Source organism: Aquila chrysaetos, chromosome 21, assembly GCF_900496995.4.
Source record: "Aquila chrysaetos chrysaetos chromosome 21, bAquChr1.4, whole genome shotgun sequence".
Lineage (NCBI taxonomy): Eukaryota > Metazoa > Chordata > Aves > Accipitriformes > Accipitridae > Aquila > Aquila chrysaetos.
The window spans coordinates 9,678,825-9,703,393 of record NC_044024.1 but is presented as its reverse complement, the minus strand read 5'-3'; the positions used below and the strand labels follow the sequence as shown (position 1 = coordinate 9,703,393).

Here is a 24,569-nt window from a genome sequence, read left to right as displayed (position 1 = left end):
AGCATCTCATTGCTCCCAAAACAAAAAGTGATATAACCTCACCTGCCTGGCCTAATGCATCCTCGCAGAGCTAAACTGCATGACAAAGCTTGTGGGTAGAGACTACGGGTAATTTGGCTGATAGATCCTCTGGAAACATAGAGCCAAATTCGATTTCAGGTCTAAACTCGTCACTCCGTCTCTAGAGATAGCAGAGCAGTGATATTAGCATGATGGCAACGCAGTTGACTCTGAACTCAAGAAATGGATTAAATGAAATTACACTCTTCCCTGATGAGGCTGGCGGAACAGGGAGATTGCTTTAGGAAATCCAGAATTTAATTTCATAGGTAAGAGTTCAGATGTTGTGCTATTTGCTCAGGACGGTTTTGCGCAGGCTGTTCCTCCCCGCCGCGCAGGAGCCGCAGCTGGCAGCAGGCTGGGAGGGACAGACGGTGCCGGCTGCCTCCAGAGCCCGGATCCCACCTTTGTTCGGAACACCACTTGGTTTGTCATTGCTCCGTCCACCTCTCTCCTCGGCGGCCCGAGATCCCAACTCCCCCGTCCCAGCGCATCCCCATTCCCACATGCGGTGGGAAGGACCCTCTGCTCTTCTCCTCCCACGTGCTGCCACGCCAGCAAGGTCCAGCAATAACCAAACCATCCCCAGCTCCACCCACACGCTTTAGACACAGGGATATTTTTAGTAAGTGAAAGATTTAAATCTATCACCTGCTTGGAAAATATTTCTGCTGCAGAAGATGTCTCCGTAAAGATGACCCCTCTACGTGGAGCTGCTCTTTGTGCCTCCCCGGGAGCGTGCGGGCCAGCGTGGCAGCCTGGGTCTGCAGCTGAAGGTTTGCATTAGTTTGACAGGTTCCCTCAATTATCTGGTATTTCTGGCTGAAATTTAAGAGAGGAGATGTATCAGGTTTTCTTCTCCTTTCCTCAGTGATTTCATGAGCTGAAACAGCAATTGCACTGGTATCTGTCAGGTATTATTCACGGCTCTGATCGTTTTGGATAACATGTGAGTTTTGAAAATTACATGAAAAAGCCTGTTAGTTCATTTTTACTCAAAAATGACACAATTGGAAGCAAACATATATTACAGCACACTAAAATATATCGTATGTTATATAAAGAAGTTGCAAAGTTCATTCACAGAAATCAGCTGAGCAGTTCACTTCCAACAACCCTTATGTACCAGGTAGCCTTTAGGGAAGTTTTAGTCCCACACTATTAGCCCCAAATATGGCACTTTGCAAGGCCATGCAGGTTTCACAGCTATCAACTTTCCAATCTTTCAGAGGGCAAAATGAACCAACCTATTCCCTTTAACATTACATATTAGCACTACACATCTCCATCTCCAAAGCAGCCCTCAGCTCCATGCCAACTGCCCCGGGCTGATGCTGGCAGCACCGGTGTTGCTGACATCCCTGTCTGGTGGAAACTTAAGCGGTATCTCTGTGCTCAGAAGAGTTTTCTTAACGTGTGTCCCAGCTTTGCAAAACTTACCGGAAGGTTTGAGTGCTACTTCATTCACTGCTGTAGCTTCTCAGCTTTTGAAGTTTGTCTGTCCAAGCACATCCCCCCCTCCTCTGTCCTTCCTCTCCTGCAGTTAAAGAGTTTTCTCAACTGTCAAAGTACTCCTCTCAAAAGGCAACCGCAGATGCTTTTACACCAGACTTCACTACTGGGTGCTTTTTCAGTTGCAGGGAAGCATCTTGCACGACCTCTATCCCATTAACAACTCCACTGGCAGCTTTTCCAGTTCACTAATAGACCCATATATAAAGCCATGTCAGTCAAATGCAGATTCGCTGGCAGATCCCTCCATTCCCTGATCCCCATGGCTCAAAAAGCCTCGCAGAGATAAGATGCCCCCCCCAGGTACTCGCAAGGGGAAGGGCACCTCCGTCCTCACAGGGGAATCCGACCAGGTTAAGGCAAGGTCTCCTACGGATACCTTTGGGTCTACTGCCCCGCTGCAAGTCCTGCAAGCCTGCTGATCTTTTATAGCCACCGGGAAAAAAAACACCTCCATCCAAACTGTAAAAAAGCATCTTTCCTAGTCAATCTGGGGCATTATGCTCAATTCATTCTCATCTGCTTTTGCATCTAAATCTGGTTTAGCTTCTTTGTGTTTTAAAATGTCCCAGGAAGGGATACAGCGAGACGCACTGGAAGTCACTGGCTAGGCAGCATCCTCCAGAGCCAGCTGGAGCAAAAGTGGAGGGTATCATGTAAAGGAAAAAAAAAATCATACGCATACACAGACATGTATGTGCACACAGAATAAAGCCCTTAATGCTGCAGACCTCATATTTAAAATCACCAGAAACCACAGTTTGTGTTTCTGAGGAGTGCTCAGAAAAGCAGTCAAAACCTCTGCAGTAACTCCTAAACCAGAGAAAGTCCAAAGTGGCTTTGCCCTTGAAAGCTGTAGTTTAAAAACACTTCGGAAAAGCCATGATTTTAAACTCATATACTTGCCTGTCAACTGCTATTTCATTCATGTCAAAATTACCGTTCATTCTGAACTGCGCAATTCCCAACACGTTGTCAGATGAAGAAATAATCACATGAAAATCAGAAGACTGTAGTTAAATTTTATTTATCAGTTCTATTGTTAAATTACACAATCAAAGTCAGTGGATCGGCCTGTAAATCTACACAATAAGACAGCGTCTACAGTGGAAATCAGTAGAATTTGATATGGTTATGACAAAATGGTATCCTTATATTCGTACATCCCCTATATACAATAAACAGTATACACAAAGAAAATGCAACTAGTCTCTGTAAACCATGCACACCACAGCATAAAAACAAAATGCACCTTCTGCAACAGGCCCTCCAGCTTGCCCACAGTTAAGTCCTGTTTACAGCAGTGCCTTTCAGTTTTAACAGCGAATTATTTTCCCCCGTAAAAACCAAAATACAACTGAGACATCATATTGGTAACTGCAGTTCTCATTTAAAAAAAAAAAATTGCTGTACATGAAGTTATTCTCTTTTCCAAGCTGCTAATGCAGGGTATTGGTTTGCTGCTGCTTTGCTCTCCGCTTGCTCCCGGCAGGATTGCTGCCCCCCGGGGTTGCAATACAACATCAGATGTAAAACAACTTTCAGATAACTTAGGCGTGGAGACATAAGATGGTTTTAAAGCCTTCTGCCTTGTTTTATGCCCCCCTGCCCTCTCGGTGTATAGAATATTACAGGTGAAAGGCAATAGTGCAAGTGAGCCTTGTAAGCGTTGTGTACCTCGGGACAAAGAGCGCCCTTTTCGGGTCCCTCCATCACCGCGCATCTGCACTGAGATCGCCACTTAGGGCCAAGCTCGGGAGCGTTGCAGGCTACGTACAAAATTTCTGAACTTGCTGAATGTCTAGCCCAAGCCTTGCAGAGGTTTTTTATTTTATTTATTTTTTTTTTTTTTTTGCATAGAGATTTATAGGAGCCCCTCGCACCCCCTGCCCCATCTCCTCTCCCTGTCAGTCTCGGTGAAGCCGAAGGGCTGTGGGTGAGCCCGGTCCAGCTCCAGCTCCAGCTCCAGCTCCGCACCCTGCGCCCCAGCAGAGCCTGCTCAGGAGCGGGCTGCTGCATCCCCGTGCACCGTGCAACCTTCTCATCCTGTGTAACTATGGCTATGGTAAAATTGGTTTCTGTCATTTTTAGTCATCGCTCATCCGTCATCGCTAAGAAGGGCTCAAGAGCATAGAAAAAAAAAACAACCCTGTTCTTATCTGGTGTAGCAAAGATTTACTGGAAGTAAATCCTAATTCAAGTGTAAATCTACTTCTTCCATTGAGCAATCTCTTCGTAATATTGCTGGGATTAGAGAGTTTTATGACTTTTTAAAGACACTACACAAATATCCGCAACATAATTTCATCTAGTTTATACCACCAATTATTAAGGAATGATAAATTCAGCATTATGTATTCTAATGGGTAAGAAAGACTTAAAATTAGACACTGTCACAGGACTATAATTTGGAAAAGGCTTTATGAAACATGAAGATGTGCTGTAACTTTTCCAGAATGGTTAAAATCATACTGCCCTGAAAAATTCTGGAAACAGTGTCTATAACGTTGGCATTGAGATCAGAAAAGTACGTATGTCTTTTTTTTTTTTCTTTTTTTTTAATATGAGATAGACCAAGCTTAAAACTCTAAACAGCAGTAGGTAGAAAAAGTTTAAAATTTTAAATATTTATATAACTAGAGAAATTACTTCTATTCCTTTTAAAAGCCAATATTATACATAAAACTAGTCAATATTTTTTCTAGACCTTTATTGTTCCCTTCATCGTCCGTTCATTAACTTGGTAAATACCATAAGCAGTTGGTGCCCTTGAAAACGTATAATTAAAATAAAATTAAGATAAAATCAAAGGGAAAAGGTTTTGCTCATACACTGTATTGTGAGACTATGCTAAATGCTCATTATTAGGAAATGAGTTTGCTTCCCAGATAGATTTCAGCCGAGCATCATAAACATTTTCCAGCATCCCATTTTGTACTCATAACTAATTTACGGATTTTTTTTTTTTTTCCCTTTTCTTTTAAATAAACGTCCAAGCAACCATTTCCGATGAGCCTACTTGGCTCCCGTATTTCATAAATAATCCAACAAACCTAAAAAGGACAATTTAATTACACGCTAAGATTAAGTGTTCCACGTACAGTACAACATTTACTGCAAAGGCAACTGCAAAGGCAACATTTTAACCTCTTTTTGCTTCAAACCCTTGAGAAGCGTGATTTGTTTGGACTGCTCCGGCGTCTCCGATTTGCGGGTTGGATTGGGTTCTGCTTCGTTTTTGGTGTCCGGCGAGTCCCCCCGCACTACCGCCGCCACCGCTCCACGTTCCCTATGTAGTCAGTGCTGGAGCTGTTCTCGCCCTGCTCTCTCAGGCGCGCTTGCTTCGCCCTCAGGATCTTGCGCTGCTCCTGGCGTTTCCGCCGCGCTTCCTGGTGCTCCTTCTGCCGCATGTACTGGTACCGCTGCAAAAACAGGTCTTTTGCATAATCGTACAATTCCATGTCTAAAAAATTGAGGGCCTCGATGCGCTGCTGAGTCTGCTCGTCTATCTCCACGCTGGAGGCCCTTGTGCTATTGTACTGCGTGAACGGCGAGATGAAGTTCATGTTGAAAGTCTTCTCAAAGAGATACTGAGTCTTACGCTGAAACTCAGTCAGGCCGAAGAAGGCCATGCGCTTCAGGTTCTCCTTGGCACTGTCCAGCAGAACCTTATTTCTCTGCTCCTCGGGCATGACCGACAGGTTGTAGCATCCCACCAGGCTGAGGTCGGAGAGCATGCGGACCTGGCGGTTGTTGGCGAGGTTGTAGGGGCAATCCATGAACTCCTGCAGGGAACAGCCCGACCAGTCGTCCCCCGTGTAGCAGCTGGGCAGCTCCTCGGTGGTCGGGGACCGGCCGTCGCAGACGTGCAGGGACGCCTTCCACGTGGCTCCTCGCTGGACGTGGCGCCATTCGCTCAGGTAGCGGGAGACGGGGTCACGCAGGATGGTGATGTAGTAGAAATTCCTGCCAAGGGGAGAGGAAGGCAGAGCGTTTAGTCCCGAGTGCCTCCAGCACACTGCGCATTAACGTTCAAAATCAATAGAAACTTGGAGATGCACTAAGAGGCTTTCAGGAGCCCTGCCGCAGAGCGCTCCTCTGCGTGCTCACCTCTGCAGGGTGAAGGATGGCTGAACAAACTCCCCGGGGAGAGCGGGAAGGGCTGTATCTACCTGCACACGTCTGTCTCTGCTTAATGGGTTTTGCCTCTACAGAGACGGAAGGGAACCCAAGATTGCCCTCGGTGCTGGGCTGCCCACGTGGCAACGTGCTCCTGCTGGGTGCCTCAACTGATGCTCTCCCCAGACCTCGGGAGAATAATCAAAATATCTCCCAGGATGTAAGCCCCAACCCAAGCAGGGCACGGGTGGCACTGGCTTTTCTAGTTTCCTTGTACAACAGAGCTGCACTGACAAGTTTATGTAGGCTGCAAAAAGCTGCTCGTGCTACTTTTCCCGATGAGCAGCCGTGGGTCTCAGCTGCGCGAGCCTCCGAGCAGCGTTACACCTATGAGGAAGACGTTTCCTTTCGCAGGCCAGATAGATGGGATGTGCCCAGAAGCCCCAACCCACTTGCACTGAAATGAGGATCTCAGAAAAGCCCATGCAAATCTCATTTTATCCTCCTGCCTTCACCTGATACAGGACTGCAATGATGAGAGAGGAGAGATAAGTGAGTAACAGAAGTCAAAGGATGCATTACACCATTCTGTAAGAGAAAACATTTCCAAGGGAGGTGCTGGCTTTGGTTTGGAGCAACAGGACAGTGGCACGCACGGGGGACATGCTGCTGCAGGGAACTCCGTCAGGCTGCCAGCTGGAAATGCTGCAAGCTCAACCTTACATATATTATTAAGAGATCACTCGCACATTAACATCCACCATCAAACACCATGTTGTCCACCGTCGGCAGCCCGAAGCCATACACACCAAGCTCTTCGCACCTCCTTTAATATGACCACGGCCTCAGTGATGATGCCGGAGGTACGCTGTCAGGATACCAGCCATCTGCTTAAGTAAATGGCATTAAAGTAGCTCAATAAGCAAATTGTCCTGCCAGGGAAGGCCACTCCTCCAGGACGAGGACACCGAGGAGTGTGTGCCCGGGAGCCCCGAGCCCCCAGGGTGTGATCGCCATGTCCTTGGCGCTGCGTAAGGAGGAGAAGGGACATTCATTTGCTTTCCCTAGTGGCATCACGACTGGCCAATCTTTTGTTCCCTATCATTTCCTTCGTCAGAAAAGCCACTAGATGTCAATGTTTTACAGCAAATTGTCTCTGGGTGGACTGAAAAGTGAATCACAAGCACCAAAAGCATCTAACAGCACAGGGGAAAGGGAACTGGGAGAGCCACCATTCCTCTTCCCATTTAGAGCATCCAAGCTCATAAATAATTAAATAAGTAGAAAGTACAATAAACTTGCAAAACCAAATAAGGCCAAGGAGCCCAGTACAGCATCAGCGGCCAGACACAACGGCACCCGACACTCGGAGAGCCGGGACACCGCAATCAGCACTATTGCCATCCCCACACCACTCACGCCGGTGCTGCTCCCTGGCTCCGAGGGCTTTGGCCACAGGTTCACACAGGTGAAGGAGGCCAAAGCCCCTGCCACGACCCCGAGGAAGGTACTTTTCTCCAAAACAGGGTCATTAAATGATTTTACCGTGAAAGCTAGAGTTAAGAGGGAGCAAGGATGAAGCTGACTTTCACATCGCGCACCCGGAGCGGCAGCCACCAACCTCACATTGTCCCTTGCAAAGATGGGAAGAGTTTCACTCTCTGTCATCTCAGCAAGTCTCTGGCAGCGCTGGAGAACCCAGCAGGGCAAAGGGCTTTCCATGAGCACCGTCACCCCAACCAGCCACCCCGACGGACCTGAGCTGACCCTGGTACACCAGGCCTCCTTTGATACAGCAACGACACAGCCTTGTGGGGGTCCCCGACATGGGGAAACGGAGCATCTCCGGGGCAAAACCAAGCCCCTTCTTTAATTCCTGCCAGGACTCCTCACCCTTGGATCTAGTTTATTTGCACTAAAATAATGACCTGACCCTCAAGCAATAACAAGTTAGTGCCATATAGCACTAACCTCTACGCTAACTATAGCAACTAACATATAGCCGTCAAACCTCTGATGACAGAGGAGGCAAAAGCAAAGCTCTGCTTACCCCAGAGCACCTTGTACAACCTGGCCCATCAACAGTTCAGCAAGGCTCGGGGGGGGGCGAGGTGCAGGCACGGGGGTGCTGCCGGCTAAGGGAGAAGGCCAACAAAACTGTATGCTCTAAGGTCATCACGGCAATCAATGGGGAGTTAATGCAAGAAGGGAAACAAATCCTGAGCCAAGATCGATACAGCGAGCATTTTATCATAGCTCAAACTCTTCAGCCACTCTCCCTCTGTGCTCTTTGGTCACAGGCAGTGACAAAGTGCCTCCCTTGGCTGCTGTTGTAAAAACAAAAGAATGAATAAAAACTTGTATGTTGGCAGAAGAAACTGTGTCATAACGGATCCCCATCACCCCAGGTGGCCAGCGGCCTCATCCGGTGAGATATCTCCATCAGTGCCCATCAGAGGAAAACGCTGCAGTCGAGGGAGACCGGGGAGAGGAGGCTGAGTAAGGATGCTCACTGGACTCTGCAGTGAGCGTGGAGGTGTCTGGGCTCCCTCCAGCACCCCACGCTCAGGAAGCCAGGCCATCGGCAGGGATGCTTATGGGATGCCCCAGACCGAGCCCATATCCTACCCGGCCTGAGCACAGCTCCCTGCAAACAGGCTCGGTGCTGTTATTTATACCATGTCGTTATTTACCAGATGAATCCTGCTTTCAAGCCACGGCTTACAGAGAGATGCTTTGTCAGCTGCTGGGCCAATATCAGCTATTTTGTGCGTTTCTGCCCTTCTTAAGTTTCCCTGTTAAAATTCTACTGAAAAAGGCACCATCCCTTTTGGGAACACCAGCTTTTGGGTTTGCCCCAAGCCACTCTCAAGCATGTTAGAAATCACGGCAGCTCCGGAAAAGCAGCCACGCTGCTCTGCGTTTATCTGAACTGAGCTTCAAAAAGTCACAAAAGCTTTAATGTATCGTCAAGTCAGAGCCGTGCCAGAGACGGATTCGGCCATCAGCGCTTAGCGCATCCTTCTGCTGCAACTGGGAGGAAGACTCAAAGCTTTTCAATTATTTTTAGCTCTGTACGTAACAGCTTGTTCTTTCTGCTGTCTTAACAAGGGGGTGTTGAGCTCTTGCCCATTCCTTGAAGCTTGTGCTTCAGAGCCCGAGACAACACATTTGCAGGTAGAGCTCAAACTTTACTGTGAATCATCCCTCTGACTTAAAGAGCTGCACTCATCAGAAACACAGATTTTCTAATAAAGTTGAGCTGGATGCCTATGAAGCAGAGAACAAAAGGTGCTCGTGAGCAACTCAAAAAGTAGGTTGACCCTGGAGCCATCAGGAATGCGAGATGGCGTGACAGTCACTTGCTCTTGGTACCTCCCTGCACACAGCTATTCCCTGAGGAACGCGAGGACCCAACAGTCCCACGAGGTTGAGTTTGTTCCCCATGCTGCACCACCCACTCTGCTTATCACATCACTGCAAGGTTGAAGCCAGAGTGGTTTCGGGAGCCGTGAATTATTTGTGCATGATCCATTACTGCAGAGTTGCTCAGGAAAGGTCAGAAGCTCCCCTCAGACAAACGCCCAGCTAATGGCTCGCATCGTCTGCCAGGGTGTGAAAGCTGGGCTTTCTTGGTGCTTTGACGCTTCTGCCCATGGGTGGGACAAGGAAAACAGGAAAGTGGCACAGACAGGCAGGCTGATGTGCTGGAAGCCAGGGATGGAGAGAGGAGAGATGTGCTCGGCCTCCCCACAGCCGCAGCCATGCCAGCCCTCCAGCTGCATCCTCCTGGCACGCCAGCTGCCACACCGTCCTGGCATCACTGCAGTGCCAGGAATGCCACGTTTCACCCATGGGCTGGAACTGCAGCTCCCTCCAACTGACCCAGCACGGGCACCATCTCTGGGGCCGTGGTGCTGCCACGCCAATGCCCCGTGGCCGGTCCCAGGGCACTTTGATGACCTACACGGTCATGAAGATGCTCTATCCTCTTCCTCCTGCACAAGCGCTGCTACCTCACGTCAGCATCCCACAGACCCCCCACACGGGAGCAACGCATGCTGGCTTGGGGGGACAGCGCAAGCCCCCGCCTGACATTTTTGATATGACATGACGTTTGCTAAGATAAAATGTTTTTGGTTGAGAGGGACCAAGAAACACGTGCTGTCAGTGGACGGACCTGCTTTCAGCTGTCTGGTTCCTCAGCCCACAGCAGCCCCCTCTCTCCTTCCTGCACAGCACCTGGAGAAAATACGAAGCAAACTGAAGCCTCAAAGACCTCTGTGAATTTCTCTGAGGGGTTTATTGAGACTGAGCCATCTGCTCACTTTGAAGGATAATTCTGTGGTCACGTAGCGCATCTGTGCCAGCCCCTTCCCCACCTCTGCCCAGCACAGGGGCTGAATGAGAACCCTTTTTTCCAATCTAATGATTTTTTTTAAAAGCATCCTTGTAGCAAGCTTCTAAAAGCAACATTAAAGAGAAAAAAATAAATTGAAGTCAAAGTGAGGAGGTGTGAAACCCCAGGGGATGACAGCACTGAGTAAAGCCAGAGACTTCAGAGCCCGGAGAAGCTGCCAGGGAAGGGATACGCAGCTACCCACGCCACGGTGCTCAGGAGGCTCATCGCGTGCAGAGCTGCTCTGCTGAAATGAGGTGAGGAAGGGGGGACTTTGCTTTAGCATCAAAATGGGTCAGAACCTCCCCAAGTAAGAGTACAGCTCATCCCAACCCAACTGCCCCGGCTGTGCAAAGCAGGACTGCAAAGCAGCAGCAACCCAGGCGACGCAGAGAGAAAGGGTTATGGCCAAACCTGTGGACGGAGCGCGTGGGGAAGGCTGGCAGCTCCCCTCGCTCCTCCTCTGCCGTGCCACAACCCCCCTGCCCCAAGAGGCCTGGCAAAACGCACCATCAGCAGCTGAGCATCCATCCTAAGGGCCTGAGAGCAGCAGGCTGTGTGCCGGCGGCAAAGGGCTCACCAGGAAACTCTTGTCCGGCGGCTTTAACTCTTGTATACGTGCTCCCAGGGCACCTTAACCCCGATGGAGAGGCTCTAAGCAACTGCTGGGGGGTCCAAATGGGAACCATTTCCATGACAAGCACAACTAGGGCTGGCTTCAGCTCGGCATGTCTGAGCCCCTTCGGGTTAAAACTCCCGCTGGTGCCAAGGCCGAGGAGTATTGATCCCTGCCCCAGGACAGAGGCTGCCACGCTGGTTAATTGCTTGTTGAGGTAGAGGAAGGCTGGAGGTCAGACGCTGGCAGCTGCCATGCCTTCAGCCTGGAAACCTGAGCCTGGCTTGATGGAGCTATGAGGTAAGGAGCTGGAGAGGGGAGCTGAAAGCTAAACATCCACTCACCACTACATCCATTAGTGTATGGATCAGTAGGTGAGGGACTGAGTGACCTTTTCCCATTTCTGCTGAGAAATGAGGCTGTAGCAAGAAGGGCTTTGTAGGCTACTGGGGGTGAGAAACCTACAGCCTTCGCAAAGGGAGCCCTGCAGCCCCGGGAACATCCCGACCTCCCCCCCAGACTGTGCCCGGGGGCAAACTAACCCAGGAAAACACAGCTTTAGCACAGGGCTGAGGAAGCAGAGCTATGATTTCCAGGGAACCTACTGGGGCAGTCCCATTCACCCAGCAAAACTAAGGCTACCCTTTAAGCTGGCTCAAGCATACCAGTTTGTATCTAGGTCAAGCTCATCCAGATGGCAAGCCTGGCTAGGATGGTTTGGAGTCGCAGACAGACTTGTGCAGTGAATGGGAGGCAATTTTATACAAGTGTCTCCATCTCTTTGGGTGGAGATGGGGGAGGAAGGGAAATAAGGCATGTTTCCTACTCTGGGGGACTTTGTTCCCCAGCCCATGGACTTTGTGGTACATTAACAGGGCAGTGTGAAACCAAGTTACGCTCCACGTGAAGAGGGACATTTTGAAAGGAAAGTTCCCTCTGAAGAGGCAGGGGCAAAGGGACAGACCAGAAATGTACCACGTCCAGCAGAAAAGCAAATAAGATGAACTAAACCCCTGCAGCAGAGATTCTGCATATGATGCAAAGGATTAAGGACTGAGCTACTGAAAAAAGAAAAATAATCATAGGGTTGGTGCTTCGGCACCAGAAACAATGCACAATCACCAGAACTGGCGAGCAGCACAAGGACGATCAGTGTTCTTCCCACCCTCCCCATAAACTGCTCATGCCACTGAATAAAAATCCACAGAGCTCATTTATAAAGGAGTAGTCACATACTCATTCTTTTAAAAGCTGAGTAATTTGGGTTTTTTTTTTGACGGCAACTCCTCTCACACAGCTCATCCGACCAGAGGAAGATGCCCCTACACGGTGGCCCCATGCACGGGTCGGAGATCCCATCCCCTTCTCCGCCACCGCTCCCAGCAGTGAACTGAAACTCTGCCGCGGGCAGGCTCCTGCGCTCCTCCCTCGCCCCGTGCCGCTCACAATACGTCTCCGCTCGGGATAATTTGACAGCAAAGTCACAGACAATGATGGAAGGTCAGGAATGTGAACGGTGCGAGTCTCACATTTCTTGCTCTGCTCTTAGAAACCCTCCCTGCGCAGCTCTGAAGCTGCTGATGGATTTTAACCTTCGGCAGAAGGTCTCCCTACCGATCAATCATGCCCACCATGTCTCTACGAGAAGTCAAACTCAATTACACCACGCCGGGCGCCGGGAGTGCTTTGCTCCCAGTAGGTGAGGTTAATTCCCATCAAGAGTGGCCCACTGAGAATTTGATTTGCTAATACCGCAAATTGTTCCTCCAAGAGAAATACCCCTGCTGCCTTGTTTGTTGGAGGCAGGCATCTGTTTGGAGATCGCTCCGAGAGAGGCAAAATGTTCATTTAATACTGTGACTCATCCTGATTCTTAACAAACTTTCTCACCTAGAGACACAATTAGAAGGACAGGGGTGAGCATCCTGGTGACAGCCTCTCCTGCCTCAACCATGCATGCTTGGAAACACCCTCAAAATGGGAATACCTCTTCCCTGCTGAGAGGTGCTCCCGCAGCACAGCTCGCAGAGACAAGGCCGAAATATTTGGCAAGCTCACCGACGCAGCGCTGGGAATCAAATGTTTGCATCTACTCCAGATCGGTCCCAGATGCTTCGCATCAGCGACGCGGATGGCAACGGCAGCAGCCGAGAAGCAGCACCCATGGGCTTCCCGCAACGCTCCTCTCTGCTCCCAGCCCTCCCGGCCCTGCAAACAAGGGCAACAGCGAGCCCTTGAGCAGGAGAGGAGCAAGGGAGGCTGTCGTGCTCCCTGGGAGCTTCAGGGAGAAGATCTGACGCCCAGCGTCCCATGGAGGCTGCATGACTGCCTCCATGCCCCGACGCGCAGCCCGGCTGCCCGTGCCAGGTCCTCCCCTGCTGCGGTCGCGGCGCTTGCAAGGAGGCGAGCACACAAGAGGGTTATCAGAGCAGGTCTGCTCCGCTTCTCCTCTCCTCTCCCCAACGGCCTCAGTGCAGCGCCTGCCAAGCAAACAGACCCAGGGCTGGGTCCTACTTGTTCATACAAGACCTCTTTTCATTCAGTCATTTCAATTAAACTAAACTTCCAGCTCCACCTCATCCAAAATTAGAAGTATGGCAAAATCTAGATGAACAAATGACTTCTTCCTTAAAGAAGTGAAGTATAAAGATTATGGGGAGGGAGAGAAGGAGGAGGAGGAACAAACACCGCTTTTCTCTGCAGCAGCCTGCAAAACTACGAGCACGCGGACTATATTCCTTTACTCTGGGTCTCAGGGTGGCACAGGAGAATCATGCATTAGCTCTGAACAAGGCCTGGGAGGAAAGGAGATAAGTATTTCAGAACTGTGAATTAAAGCCGTTAGCAAATGTAAATTTACATTTCCTCTAAGTAATCATTATGTTTTCACTTCTATCAGCACCCAATGAATCACAGAGATGTTTTGTCTAGAAACACTAATGGTGGGGGTAGGAAGCCAGCAGCCTACCCACAGTAACGGCAGCAGGAGAAAAGTGCCAGAGGAACCTATAAAAAGGAGCTGAATTTTTCAAGAACGGCAATTACACCAGCCCATCATTGCCCATGAAATTATCAAATAGGAAAGATCTGCAAAAAAGAAGTATTTCAGGCACAGAGGAAGGCAGCGATTTAAGATTTTGCAGCTCAAGGTACATGTTCATATACGTGCAGGCATGGCACATGCACACAAGGAAAATGAAAATAAGGCTTTAAATAAGTAAAAAATATGCAGCCTCACACTCGCACATGCTCCCAGCTACCCTCACGCACAAACTAATTGTCCACAGCATTGCCTGTAGAGGGGAGAGCTGCCCTGCAGACTTGCCAGAGTGGTATTAATTTCATAATTGCCTGTATTATGAAGATCTCTGCAGGATACCCTTGCTCACAACCAATTCAGCAAGAACAGTGGCCTTTTTACTTATTTTTTTTTTAAGCGGTGTATAAAAAGAGAAGCAAGTTTCCGTTTTTAGGCTCGGCAAACAGAAGAGTGACTCAGCCGCTGGAGCCAGTCCTGAATTCACCGCCTCCCACCCCGGAGTCTGGCACGGGAAGGGGTGGCAACGCTGGGCAGAGGGGCCCAGACCCATCCCACCCACCCGAACTATCAGGAAAAGGACCGAACTGCCCTTTGGAAACACCCACCTCCCACCACAACCTACCCAGAGCAGCAAAGCTTCCCACCTCATTAGCTTAATTATATGATAGAGGCATCTGGATGGAGGGCAGCAGTGGTGCCGAGACCCCCAAGCTGCACACGAGAGGTAAAACCCAGGGAAAGGAGACAGAAGGCGGCAGAGGAGCATCAACAGTATAAGAGTGTACCATGCTTCATTCTTGCTGATGATGAGCTGCAGTATGGGTGACGCTGGACTGGTGACGCTGGCCTCGGCAGCACGCAAGGTCTTGGCTTTGGAAAGCGCCTTTCTTGCTAAGGGCGAATATCCCTTACAAAACAGGATGCAGAACTGAATTTTGCCCTTAACACACGCAAGGACAAGTCAAGGTGCGAGTGATGTCTTTTGAAAAATCAAGCTCTGAAGCCCACAGAGTACCAGGAGTACCTTCCTACTCGTGGCGTGAGGAACCATCCCTGTCCCCCAGAGCTCACGTCTCGCAGAGCCGCAGCACGCAGCATCTTCCAGGCATGGTACAGCACCTCCCCATTCGCAGAGCTCTTACGGATTCATTAAAAAGCACGGCAGACCTCCCAAAGCGAAAAGGAGGCCACTGCAAAAGAGCTGGTGAATAACCACAGGATGTTGCTATAAATCAGATATTTACAACAGTATTTACCCTATCTAAATGCCGTCGCAGGAATTGGTTTCAACTTGTAACTGATATTTCTGCGGCGGCGAGGATAGAGGTTTGCAAAGCCTACACTCCATAAGCAGTGGTTTACAGAGAGGGAATAGTGGCAGTTTTTCATTTTCCAGAGTCCACTCACCCTTCCAAGAATCTTAATGCCTCATTGATTCATAATACAGTACATAAAGATTTCATTTTTTCCTGCACACAGTGATATATTATGGAGGCAATCTATTTTGCCACTGAAAAGTTTGCTTAGTAGAAAAATTTGGAGTTTTGACATTCAGGAAATTACAGTCATCTGTAAAGCACGATTGATATGCCAAGGCTAACATTTTCATTGCACTTATGGAGCCAGAATAACTATGCTAAAATACTTATTATAGTCTAAAAAAAAAAAAAATCTCCAGGTTCTTGTTTATAAAAAGCATGTATTTAGTATTAAAGAAAAAAGCTTTATCCTTATATCCATACATATTTTAGCTATGTCTTAAATGCGCTAAGCCACATGCTCTCTGACCAGATGAAAATACTTTTAATAATTTAATAAAACCAATACTTCAGACAGCCTCTGCTGTGCCCTGAGCGTGCAAGCGGAGGGCACGAGCGGAACGCACGGCCGCACGGAGCAGCACAAAAGCAGAGACGTGAGACGGGCTGTCGCACTGAACCTGCCCGACGTTCCCCGGGGCTGCCGACACGCGTCCTGCCGCCCACCAGCCGCCCAAAGGGTGCACGTTAGCTGGTGCACGTGAGGCAGAAGATTGCTGAACCCTGTGCACTTCATGTGCAAGTTTTGTTGTCAATATGATCTAGAAGCAAGAGGGTGCAGAGGGCTCCCGTCTCAGCTTGACGCATACATTTGTCTTTTTTATGAATGTATGAATGTGTATTTAGAAGTTGTGATTTATCGTATTTCCTGAGCACTCGTTGCAATTTCCTAATCGCTGCTTGAATTGTAGTAACACGCCTCCCCGCTCCTTCGTATATGAAAGTATGTACTGCCGAACATCTCCACCTCAACGTTGGAGGAATCCTGGAGCTCTCAAGAAAAAGATCATACGAATAGCTCCAAGAGCTCTGCATATCCCACAATGGGGAATTAACTCCAGAGAGGTATTTATAAAATCATTTGTTACTATATCAGAGCTCAATCAATTCTCTTCAATAATACCTAAAAGGAGGAGGTTTGCCTCGTGAAAAAATGTAAGGCTGATGTTAATTCCTTCACAAGCCATTTGCAGATAATCTTCTGCATGCCAGTTAATATATCCCACGATAGGTTACATGAAAGTGCTTTTAAAAGCTAAAGGAAGGATATACAGCGTATAAAAAAGGCACATTAATGCAACTTATATTTTGCTTATCATAATATATTCTCAGCCTACTGCTAAAAGAGGGACAGAGGAGCGGACAATGTATTTACAGCTGCAACTTGCTACAATTTTAATTTCAGCTTTCATTGATTTCATTTAGCACCATGAGACTGTATAATGAAGAAATCTGTATCAATTGAAAATACCAAGTGTGCTTCTGCCCCACTAGGGCACTTCAGTAATATCATGTAATAGAAGGGGATTCTCATTTAATTGAATTGGAAATGAAACACATATTAGCTAAGAAAACTTAATCAGTGCAATAATATTAAAATGGGCCACTCAGACAAACTATACTGATTAAGTCACTTGCAAACATTTCCGTAATCATCACTGAGACTTGTGGCGTTAATGATTTAAACTCACTTTTCTACTCCAGGGAACAAAACTGTAATTTCATAGCAGACAATTAGAATATTTTAAACTCTCTCTCACACCTTACAATACAGTCTCCTGGCAGAAGCACAGGATCTGATACTGCAAGGATATGTCTTGAACTTTGATGTACAAGAAGGTCTGCATGGATGCTGGGATGTCATCAAAATGTTTGATTTAAGCCAGGAGACAGCCCAGAAAGCACCTTGCCGGCTGGCGAGCATTTCTGAAGTACTCACTGCAGTTCCTCTGCAGACTTCATTTTTAATCTTGACTAGTTATTGATAGCACACACTGATGCGCCGTAAAGCTGTGAGCTTCAAATGTCTCCCAGCAGACCAGGATTTTAAAAATCTTATTCACACATAGTTGGTTGACATAACTGCATTTAAAATTTGCATGGAATACCAGAGTGCATTTCTAATAAAACTCCGTAGATGTATTTGTTGTGTCAAAGCTCAGCTGGAAGGGGTTTTACATCAGCTAAGCAAGCAAGACTTTGTGAACATTACAAGATGTGCAGAACATCCCATTTCCCATGTCCACTAGTTCCACCTCATACATTTAGCAAAAGCATATTGTACTTGGTCTGAATTTGTTAGGGTGATGCCCTTAGAAAGCCACATTTATGGAAAATGCCACTTTTGCCTCTTACACAACCCTGAACCAACGCAGGGATGTGTCCATCGTGTTGTGCTCAGAGGAGGACCGTTTACACAGTCCAAGCATGTGATGTGCCTGGGAACCAGAGACTGAGCTGGCAAAACCTCATCAGATGCTTTCCTGGGTGTCAGAGACACCGCACTCAGCACAGATATCAGCTAGGACACATTGCGTGTTTATGGATTTCAGATGCCTCCTATATTGTTAATTAATCTGTAGCATTAAGATGTTCAAAATCCTATTTTAGGACAGCCAAAAGCAAATTCAATTTTTGCATCTTTTCAGTGCCACAAAGCAAACTTCAGCCAAATTGGCAGCTGCACTGAGGCCACCGCAAAGGGGAGACAGAGCAAGCTGGGCTAGGCAAGGAGAGGAGCCCAGCTGCCCTCTGCACCAGCAGAAGGGGTGAGGGCTGGCATCGCTGTGCACGAAGCACTCGATTCCACTGCCCACGAACGGCGCTGCTTGCTTTGCCTTTTGCTCTGTCTCTCTCGCAGCGAAGGTAACACAAGCACGTGTCAAGACCTGACCTTTCTCTCGGCAGCTTCTCGCTGCGGTCCTCGAGCCCTGAGCCTGCTGCTCAGAGGAGCCGAGCTCCCACCCCACGCCATCCACAGCCAACCAAGCAGGCAGAGCTTTGAACCCTCAGCCACACCAGCTGGAGGAAAAGTCTTGCTTAAGTTAGCTGAGATACCCTTAAAAACAAGCCGATTTCAGCTGAAGCCAAAAGCTAACCCACACTGCCAGAAGAAAACCAGGAGAGGCACCACCAGCCCAGCCCCAGCATGACCAACCTAAAGCAAAATAAACCACATTATATCCAGGGTTATTCACTAAGATTGACAGCTCCTTCCAAAAGGATCTGCCATTGCTCCCATTCCTCTAACCTCCTCCTCAAAATGGGAAGGAAAAAAAAAAAAGCAAAACTCCTCTACGAGCAGCGAGAGATGGTTCAAAACAGCATCGTTCCTATCTGCAAGCATCTCTTGAATGATTTTCAGAAGACACAGTTCTACTCCTCCATGGATTATTCTGGCTAAAAATGTGTATGACATTTTAATTATCAAGTACAAATGTTACTGCAAGCAAGCAATGAAACAGATGGTGTCCTGAATTTTACAGTACAGCCACATTTTCCAGCTCAAGTTTACAGTTCACCAATCAGCAAGCTTCAAGTCCTGCCTCGACCGTGTCTCCCCTACCCATCTGAACTGCTGCAACCCTTCTGATGCCGGGAGTGCAGCTTTGGGAATAGAAACTCAACGCAAGTTGTCCTCCTCCAAGCAAATGCACAGCGTGTTTCACAATGAGGAAACAAAATGGAGCACAACTCTATACGTCCCAAAAGCACAGCAGGTATGAAGCAGGAGAGCATTTGCCTTGGAAAAAGGATAAAGGGATGAAAGGTGGCTGAAGAGGAACTGCCCTACTCCAGGGAGCAAAGAGGTGACCTTGCTACCTCCATCTCAATGAAGGACTTAATTTGTTAATCTCAGCGTCTTCCCCAGCGAATCCCACTCATATCATTTATAGCTCCCCAAATTTCCTCCTCTTCCCCTGTGGTGTATTTGGCAGTCCTCGCAAAGGTCGTCCCCAAGGGGAAGGGACAGGATGGCATCCACGAGCGTCCCTTCAGCACCCATCAGCGCCAAGTGCCAAATCATCACCAGGGGATGAGAGAGGAGCAAGGCCGGAAGCTTTTCCATTCATCCTTGCTGGCCTACCATCCTGCCAAAAAAACCAGTACCTATGACCAGATTTGCACTTTCACGTGTTTATTTCCCCCCTCTTATAAAAAATAAAATATAATTCAAGAAACAGGAGCCACATAGGGGAACATCATCACACGTGTCACACAATGGGACGAGGAGGACCTGGGGCCACCTTCAACTGACCACAACTCTGTAAATGCACGTTCAGACGTGTCTGAGCATTATCCAGCAACGGATGTAGCCGCAGCCTAGAGGAGACCCAGCTCAGGCTGGGTCCACCCTGTGGCTTGCACCTTTCTTCTGTAAACCCCACGCGGAACACAACGAAGCGGGTGAACACTCATCTCCTGGGTTTACAGCACCATGGCAATGCGGTTCTTGCTTCGAGGAGCTTATGATCCGGTTCAGACAACACACTAGGAGAAGGTGCAGGTCCAGCGACCGTTGGGGGAGAGCTGCGGTGGCATCCCCGGAGTTCAGGCAGCAAACACGGCGAGCTTTCGGCTCTCATGCCCTGCTGCGTGTGGCCAGGCTATGTCCCCAGCAGGCTGAGGACCGCACCATGCCCTCGTTGAATGGGCTCTTAATTTAACAGGCTATGGCCAAACTGAATCTCGGAGAGCTTTCCTGGTACTCCACTCCATTCATCTCCACTAACCGCAAAGGGGAGCCGCTGCCGGGGCTTATGGCATCAGTGCTGTAATTACCGCAAGAAAACGTTTTCTGGGAAGGTGTCCCAGAACATAATACGCTGAACGTTTCCTCTCGCCACTCGCAGTACTGAGTAATAACCCCTTCTCTCAACGTCAGCACCAGGCTAGCTTCCAGCTAGGTCTGTGAGGACGGGCACCCCTCCCGTCGTGCCCCTGAGCAAGCAGAGCGCTGGTAACACCAGGTCTGCTCTCACAGTTCACCCTTGTGCAGACATCCGTGGGACGTGGAAGCACTCCTGCAAAGACTAGACAAGTGGGGATGCTGCACAGGCCAAGGCACAGCCCCTTTGGACCCCAGACTTTTCCCATTTTGCTTTGAAACGTGTCCAGGAGTAGAGCTTTGGAGGTGGAGGGGCCAATGCCAGCTTTGCAGACAGCCAGTGATGCTCGGCTCACCCCGCTAGCCAGAAAAGCGTTTGCCATGTGGGCTTTCACTTTCGCATGCAGATTTGCTTGCTGTCACTTAATCCAGTGACACGTTGGCATCCAGAGGTGAAGATGGAGAGACCCATGGTGGTCCTCTGAGCCCACCTGGGGAACCTCTTCCTAAAGGGAGCCAAACAGGGCGCTTGCAGAGCTGGAAGGACCCAAGGGCAGAGCTTGCCTTGGAGCACAGGTGCCTTCACAGACACTTTCCAGTGAGCCCCTGGATACCCAGGGAAACCCACCTGGGTGTTTGGTTCCCAGGGAGAAAAGCCAAAGCACCGGCCAGTGCCACCGATACTGGGGTACACAGCCTGGTTTGCCGCAGATCGATGCTTTCTCATTTGAACTCAGCAAACGGGTGCTCCAGAGCATGATGAAGTGTATCACAGCAGCGCAGGTTCTGCTCTCAGTCACACCGGCAGCTGGATTGCTGCGATAAATAAACCTGAAAATCAACTGTCTGAGCGACAACGGCCTCTTCTTAGGTGTCCATCCCTGGAGGGGTTAATCTAAAACAATCTAATTTCTTTCCAAATCGCACAAAATCCAATAAACACCAGGCAGCAGTGTCTTTTCCCATTTAGCAGATTAAGAAACTGTGCTCTACCAAATTTATCTGAAGAATTCATTCCCACAAAATTACACTGGGTTTTGAACCTGAGGTTGATAGACTCCATTATATCTGCAGGCTGAGCCATCCACCGAGGGGCTAGATTAATGCACAGCCAAAAGCCACCTGAGCCGGGTTTTCTGGCAAAGCATCTGAGCAGGGATGTGGACAAGAGCAACGGGTGTGAAAGGGCTCACGACAGCGGTGATTTGGGCCAGGGCTCAGGCACAGCAGCAGCATCTTTAGCTACATGTCCACCATCCTGTCATTAAAACAGCAGCACCCCCGTAACTCATTTCAACATACTGAGACTGGGCTTCTCTTCACATTATTTTAAACAAAATGACACTTGCTCTAGACACTTAAATGCATCCCGGTCTCATCACATCAACGGAGGAAGCATATTTTTTCTGTTTATGTGAAAGGTGATATTGGATGCATCATACATTGAAATCGGTTGCTGGCTTCCTCTCTCAACATAAATAAGGGGAAAGAAAGTCAGGGAAGATAGATTTTAAAGATGTATACATATGCATACCCTATTTTCTAACCTAGAACATTATTAAATTCTTTCATATATTCATGTGAGAACTGCAAAAGACTGTGAAAGAAGAGATGCTATCACTCATACTTTCCCAGAGCAAGGATTAAGGAGCTTTTCTTCTTAATAAAAGCTATATATTTAAATAGTATCTGTTCGACCAAGCCCTAGTTGGTGCTGGCCAACAGAGGTGGGGTGTACAGCTCACATCCCAACTTTGTGGAGTAGTCCTGCCTGCAGGTCCAACCCAATCAGGGCAAGACTGAGCAAGAGATATCTTATGGTTGTCAGAGCTTTGACCTTTTTATAGCTATTAAGTGCCTTTAAATTTCCGCAGTTTCCACAGGTCTGAGCATCCTCTACCAAAAATAGATCCCACACGCCCCATCCAGCCCCCTTCCCAGCCCTCGGGGAGCTGAGCCCAACCAAGCCCCATCTGAGCTGTTACCCAAAGGCGTTGCAGAAATGTTCTGGTTTGCAAGTGATGCTAAATTCATCTAAACAGCTTTATTTATGAGTGGTGTTACATCCCGCTTCTTGGGGAGACAGATCTGCCACTAGAATTGCCTTTTCCTGCCTGCAGAAACTGTAAGTCTGCATCAACATTACACAATTATTTTAAAGACATTACTTAGATAGCTCTATGGTAATGTGTATGTACACCAACCCCAGTCCCGCAGAATTTGCATGGCAGAATTTTTTATCATGCTTCTTAAAGATTAATAATTTAAAGCAAGTTGTAACTGTGCTAAGATTTAGTCTTATGTTTTCATCACTGCTTTATATCCTCATAAATATCCAACATTCCCAAGTATATAGGAATCTGAGATGGTATTCAAGAGGAAAAACTGCAACCAATATATCTTCCATTTATGGAATTGAATATAAGATCATATTCAAAGTGCTGCATTTACTGTCTGATTTTGAATACATAAAATATATAGCCATTACAAATTCACCTTTCATTGCAAAGCTTTGTTCTTGTAGTGACATAACTTATTGCCAGATTAGAGCCCTAAGTACAGCTAGACCATTTTTCATCTTCTCCATTCCCACAAACACGACTGGGAGAGACAGGTCGTGCTCTCTATCAAAGTTGTGCTTACCACACAGCAATATTGCAACACGTCCCATTAGAGTTATGTCTGCCGAGACTGTGAGCACAGACTTGGCTGCAGGCACCTCCTAATGGAATTACATAATTGGAGGCATGTCATCTAAATCTGAACAAATTGGATTCCCTTGTCATGCACTATTGAATCAAAACGGAAAGAACGCTCCATGCTGTTATCTATGGTAAACCAACGACAACAAATCCGGCGTCACTAATATTTTGATAATGTGATGTTTATTAAAAATGGGGGAGGGATGGGGGGTGGGGGGGGGAAAGAGAGAGAAAAGTTTCATGTAAGGCGTGCCAAAATCATGTTGCATGCAAAAACGAGCTCCTCTAAGTTTGGTTTCAGATTGGGAATTATGTTAATGGTTTATGACGGTTGAGATGTTAAGAAGATGTAACAGCAGAACTATGCGAAGCTGGTTGCCTGTAGCAGCCAGGGAAGTGGAGATGATGACTTTGGCCAGCCCCTTCCACCAGCTCTGCACCTGGAAGAAGTGACACCCACCAAGGCGTTTTCTCTGCTGCCAGTCCCTCTCCTGCCCAGTGCACGGTGGTTCGGATGCATTAACATTCACATCTTGCAACCAAATTCTCCAGCCCTTGTAATTCATAAGCATGCCCTGCTTTTCGTTTACAAGTATATCAACTTTAATTTGGAATTACTGAAGGAATCATAACTAGGGAGCAATAACTTTGAGCGCACTGAACTGCACATTCAGGGCAAATTTCCACTGAGCGCTCAGCTCGATCTCCAGCTCTGCACATATGAAAGAACAGAGGCATTAATTACATTACCAGAATCACTAATCAGCCCACTGCATCTTTACATTTCATCAGCTAACTGCTGGTGCAAAATGAGAGCCTTTTTTTCCTTTGATTCAGCTCTTCAAGCTTCATCAGGATATTTCCATGCGCACATGGAATGCATTCATTAACAAAAACAACAAGGAAAAAGAAACTAAGAAAAAACTGAATTCTGATGCCTTATAGAATTCGTGGTTCTCCTAGTTAATTAATTGTGGGACAACTCGGGCCATCAGGGCATCTCGAGGACGGAGCCGGGGGCATCTGAGGCAGCAGCGTGCAATGAGCAGGGGAGCAGAGCATCCCACCCACGGTCCAGCCCAAGGCACGCAGGGGTTCGGGCAACCGGCCGGCGGTCTGCGACAGCAAGAGGGGGTTATATGTAGTATGACTCTAACGTGGCTAGCGCACTGCAGAAATTCGGGTTTCAGAATGACATCAGCACGCTGTACTCTAACGCCAACAGCTCTCGGCTGCCTCTGCCCCCCACCTCCAGCAGCGTTGCATTTATGCAGTAGGTGTGCCAAACGCCTATTTATATTCAGTGTGAGGGAGAAATGCTGTCAAATCACCAAATTACCTCAACTTGTGAGAGCACACAGCACACAGCAGGGGGAAAAGTGTTAACTACCTACCTAGCCTCCTCCTGTAGATCAACACTGAGAGGAGCCAGCTAAATATTTACTTTGCGCTCCTGGGGTCTGAGCATTTTCCCCTGAGTCGCAGTGCAGGATTACACCACCAGGCAGCCCAGCGCCCGCCCAGCTCCAAAAATGCACAGTCCTGGTTCTGTAGCCCTTTGCAGAAGGGACCCTCAAAAAATTCTATCCTTAAAATCTATAAGCCTGTGCAATCTCCAGCTAGCGTAAAGGGCCATTAATCCATGTAGATGAAAGAACTGCATGAAGAACAAACGCTCCTTGGGGTTGCCCAGCACCGTGTTTTCAGCCACATGGGTTTCTCCAGCCCCACGGGTGGGAGCAATGCCATCTCACCACCAACTCCTCAGCTGCTTCTGCACCGAGCTCCTGGGGGCAACCATGCCACGGAAAGCGATAAACATGGTGGGAACGGGGCAGCTTCCCATGGTAGGGAAAGAAACAGTGACAGGAGAGCCCATGCTCCAAGTGGGGCTGTCCCACCGCTTCAATACCACCACGTGGTCCTGCTTTGATGGCTCATCTGGTCCAAAATATTGCATTAATATTTAGTGAC

The 24,569-nt window shown here is 48.2% G+C and overlaps 1 protein-coding gene across 1 annotated transcript in view; it reads right to left on the bottom strand.

The window, feature by feature from the left end:
- Positions 1-2,580: 2,580 nt before the first annotated feature.
- HS6ST2 (heparan sulfate 6-O-sulfotransferase 2) overlaps positions 2,581-24,569 on the bottom strand; it is a 132,853-nt gene continuing 110,864 nt past the window's right edge. Inside the window, exon 2 of the mRNA XM_029997284.2 lies at positions 2,581-5,538. Within this exon, the coding sequence (XP_029853144.1) occupies positions 4,836-5,538 (703 nt within the window). The 3' untranslated portion in view covers positions 2,581-4,835. The remainder of the gene's footprint in view (positions 5,539-24,569) is intronic.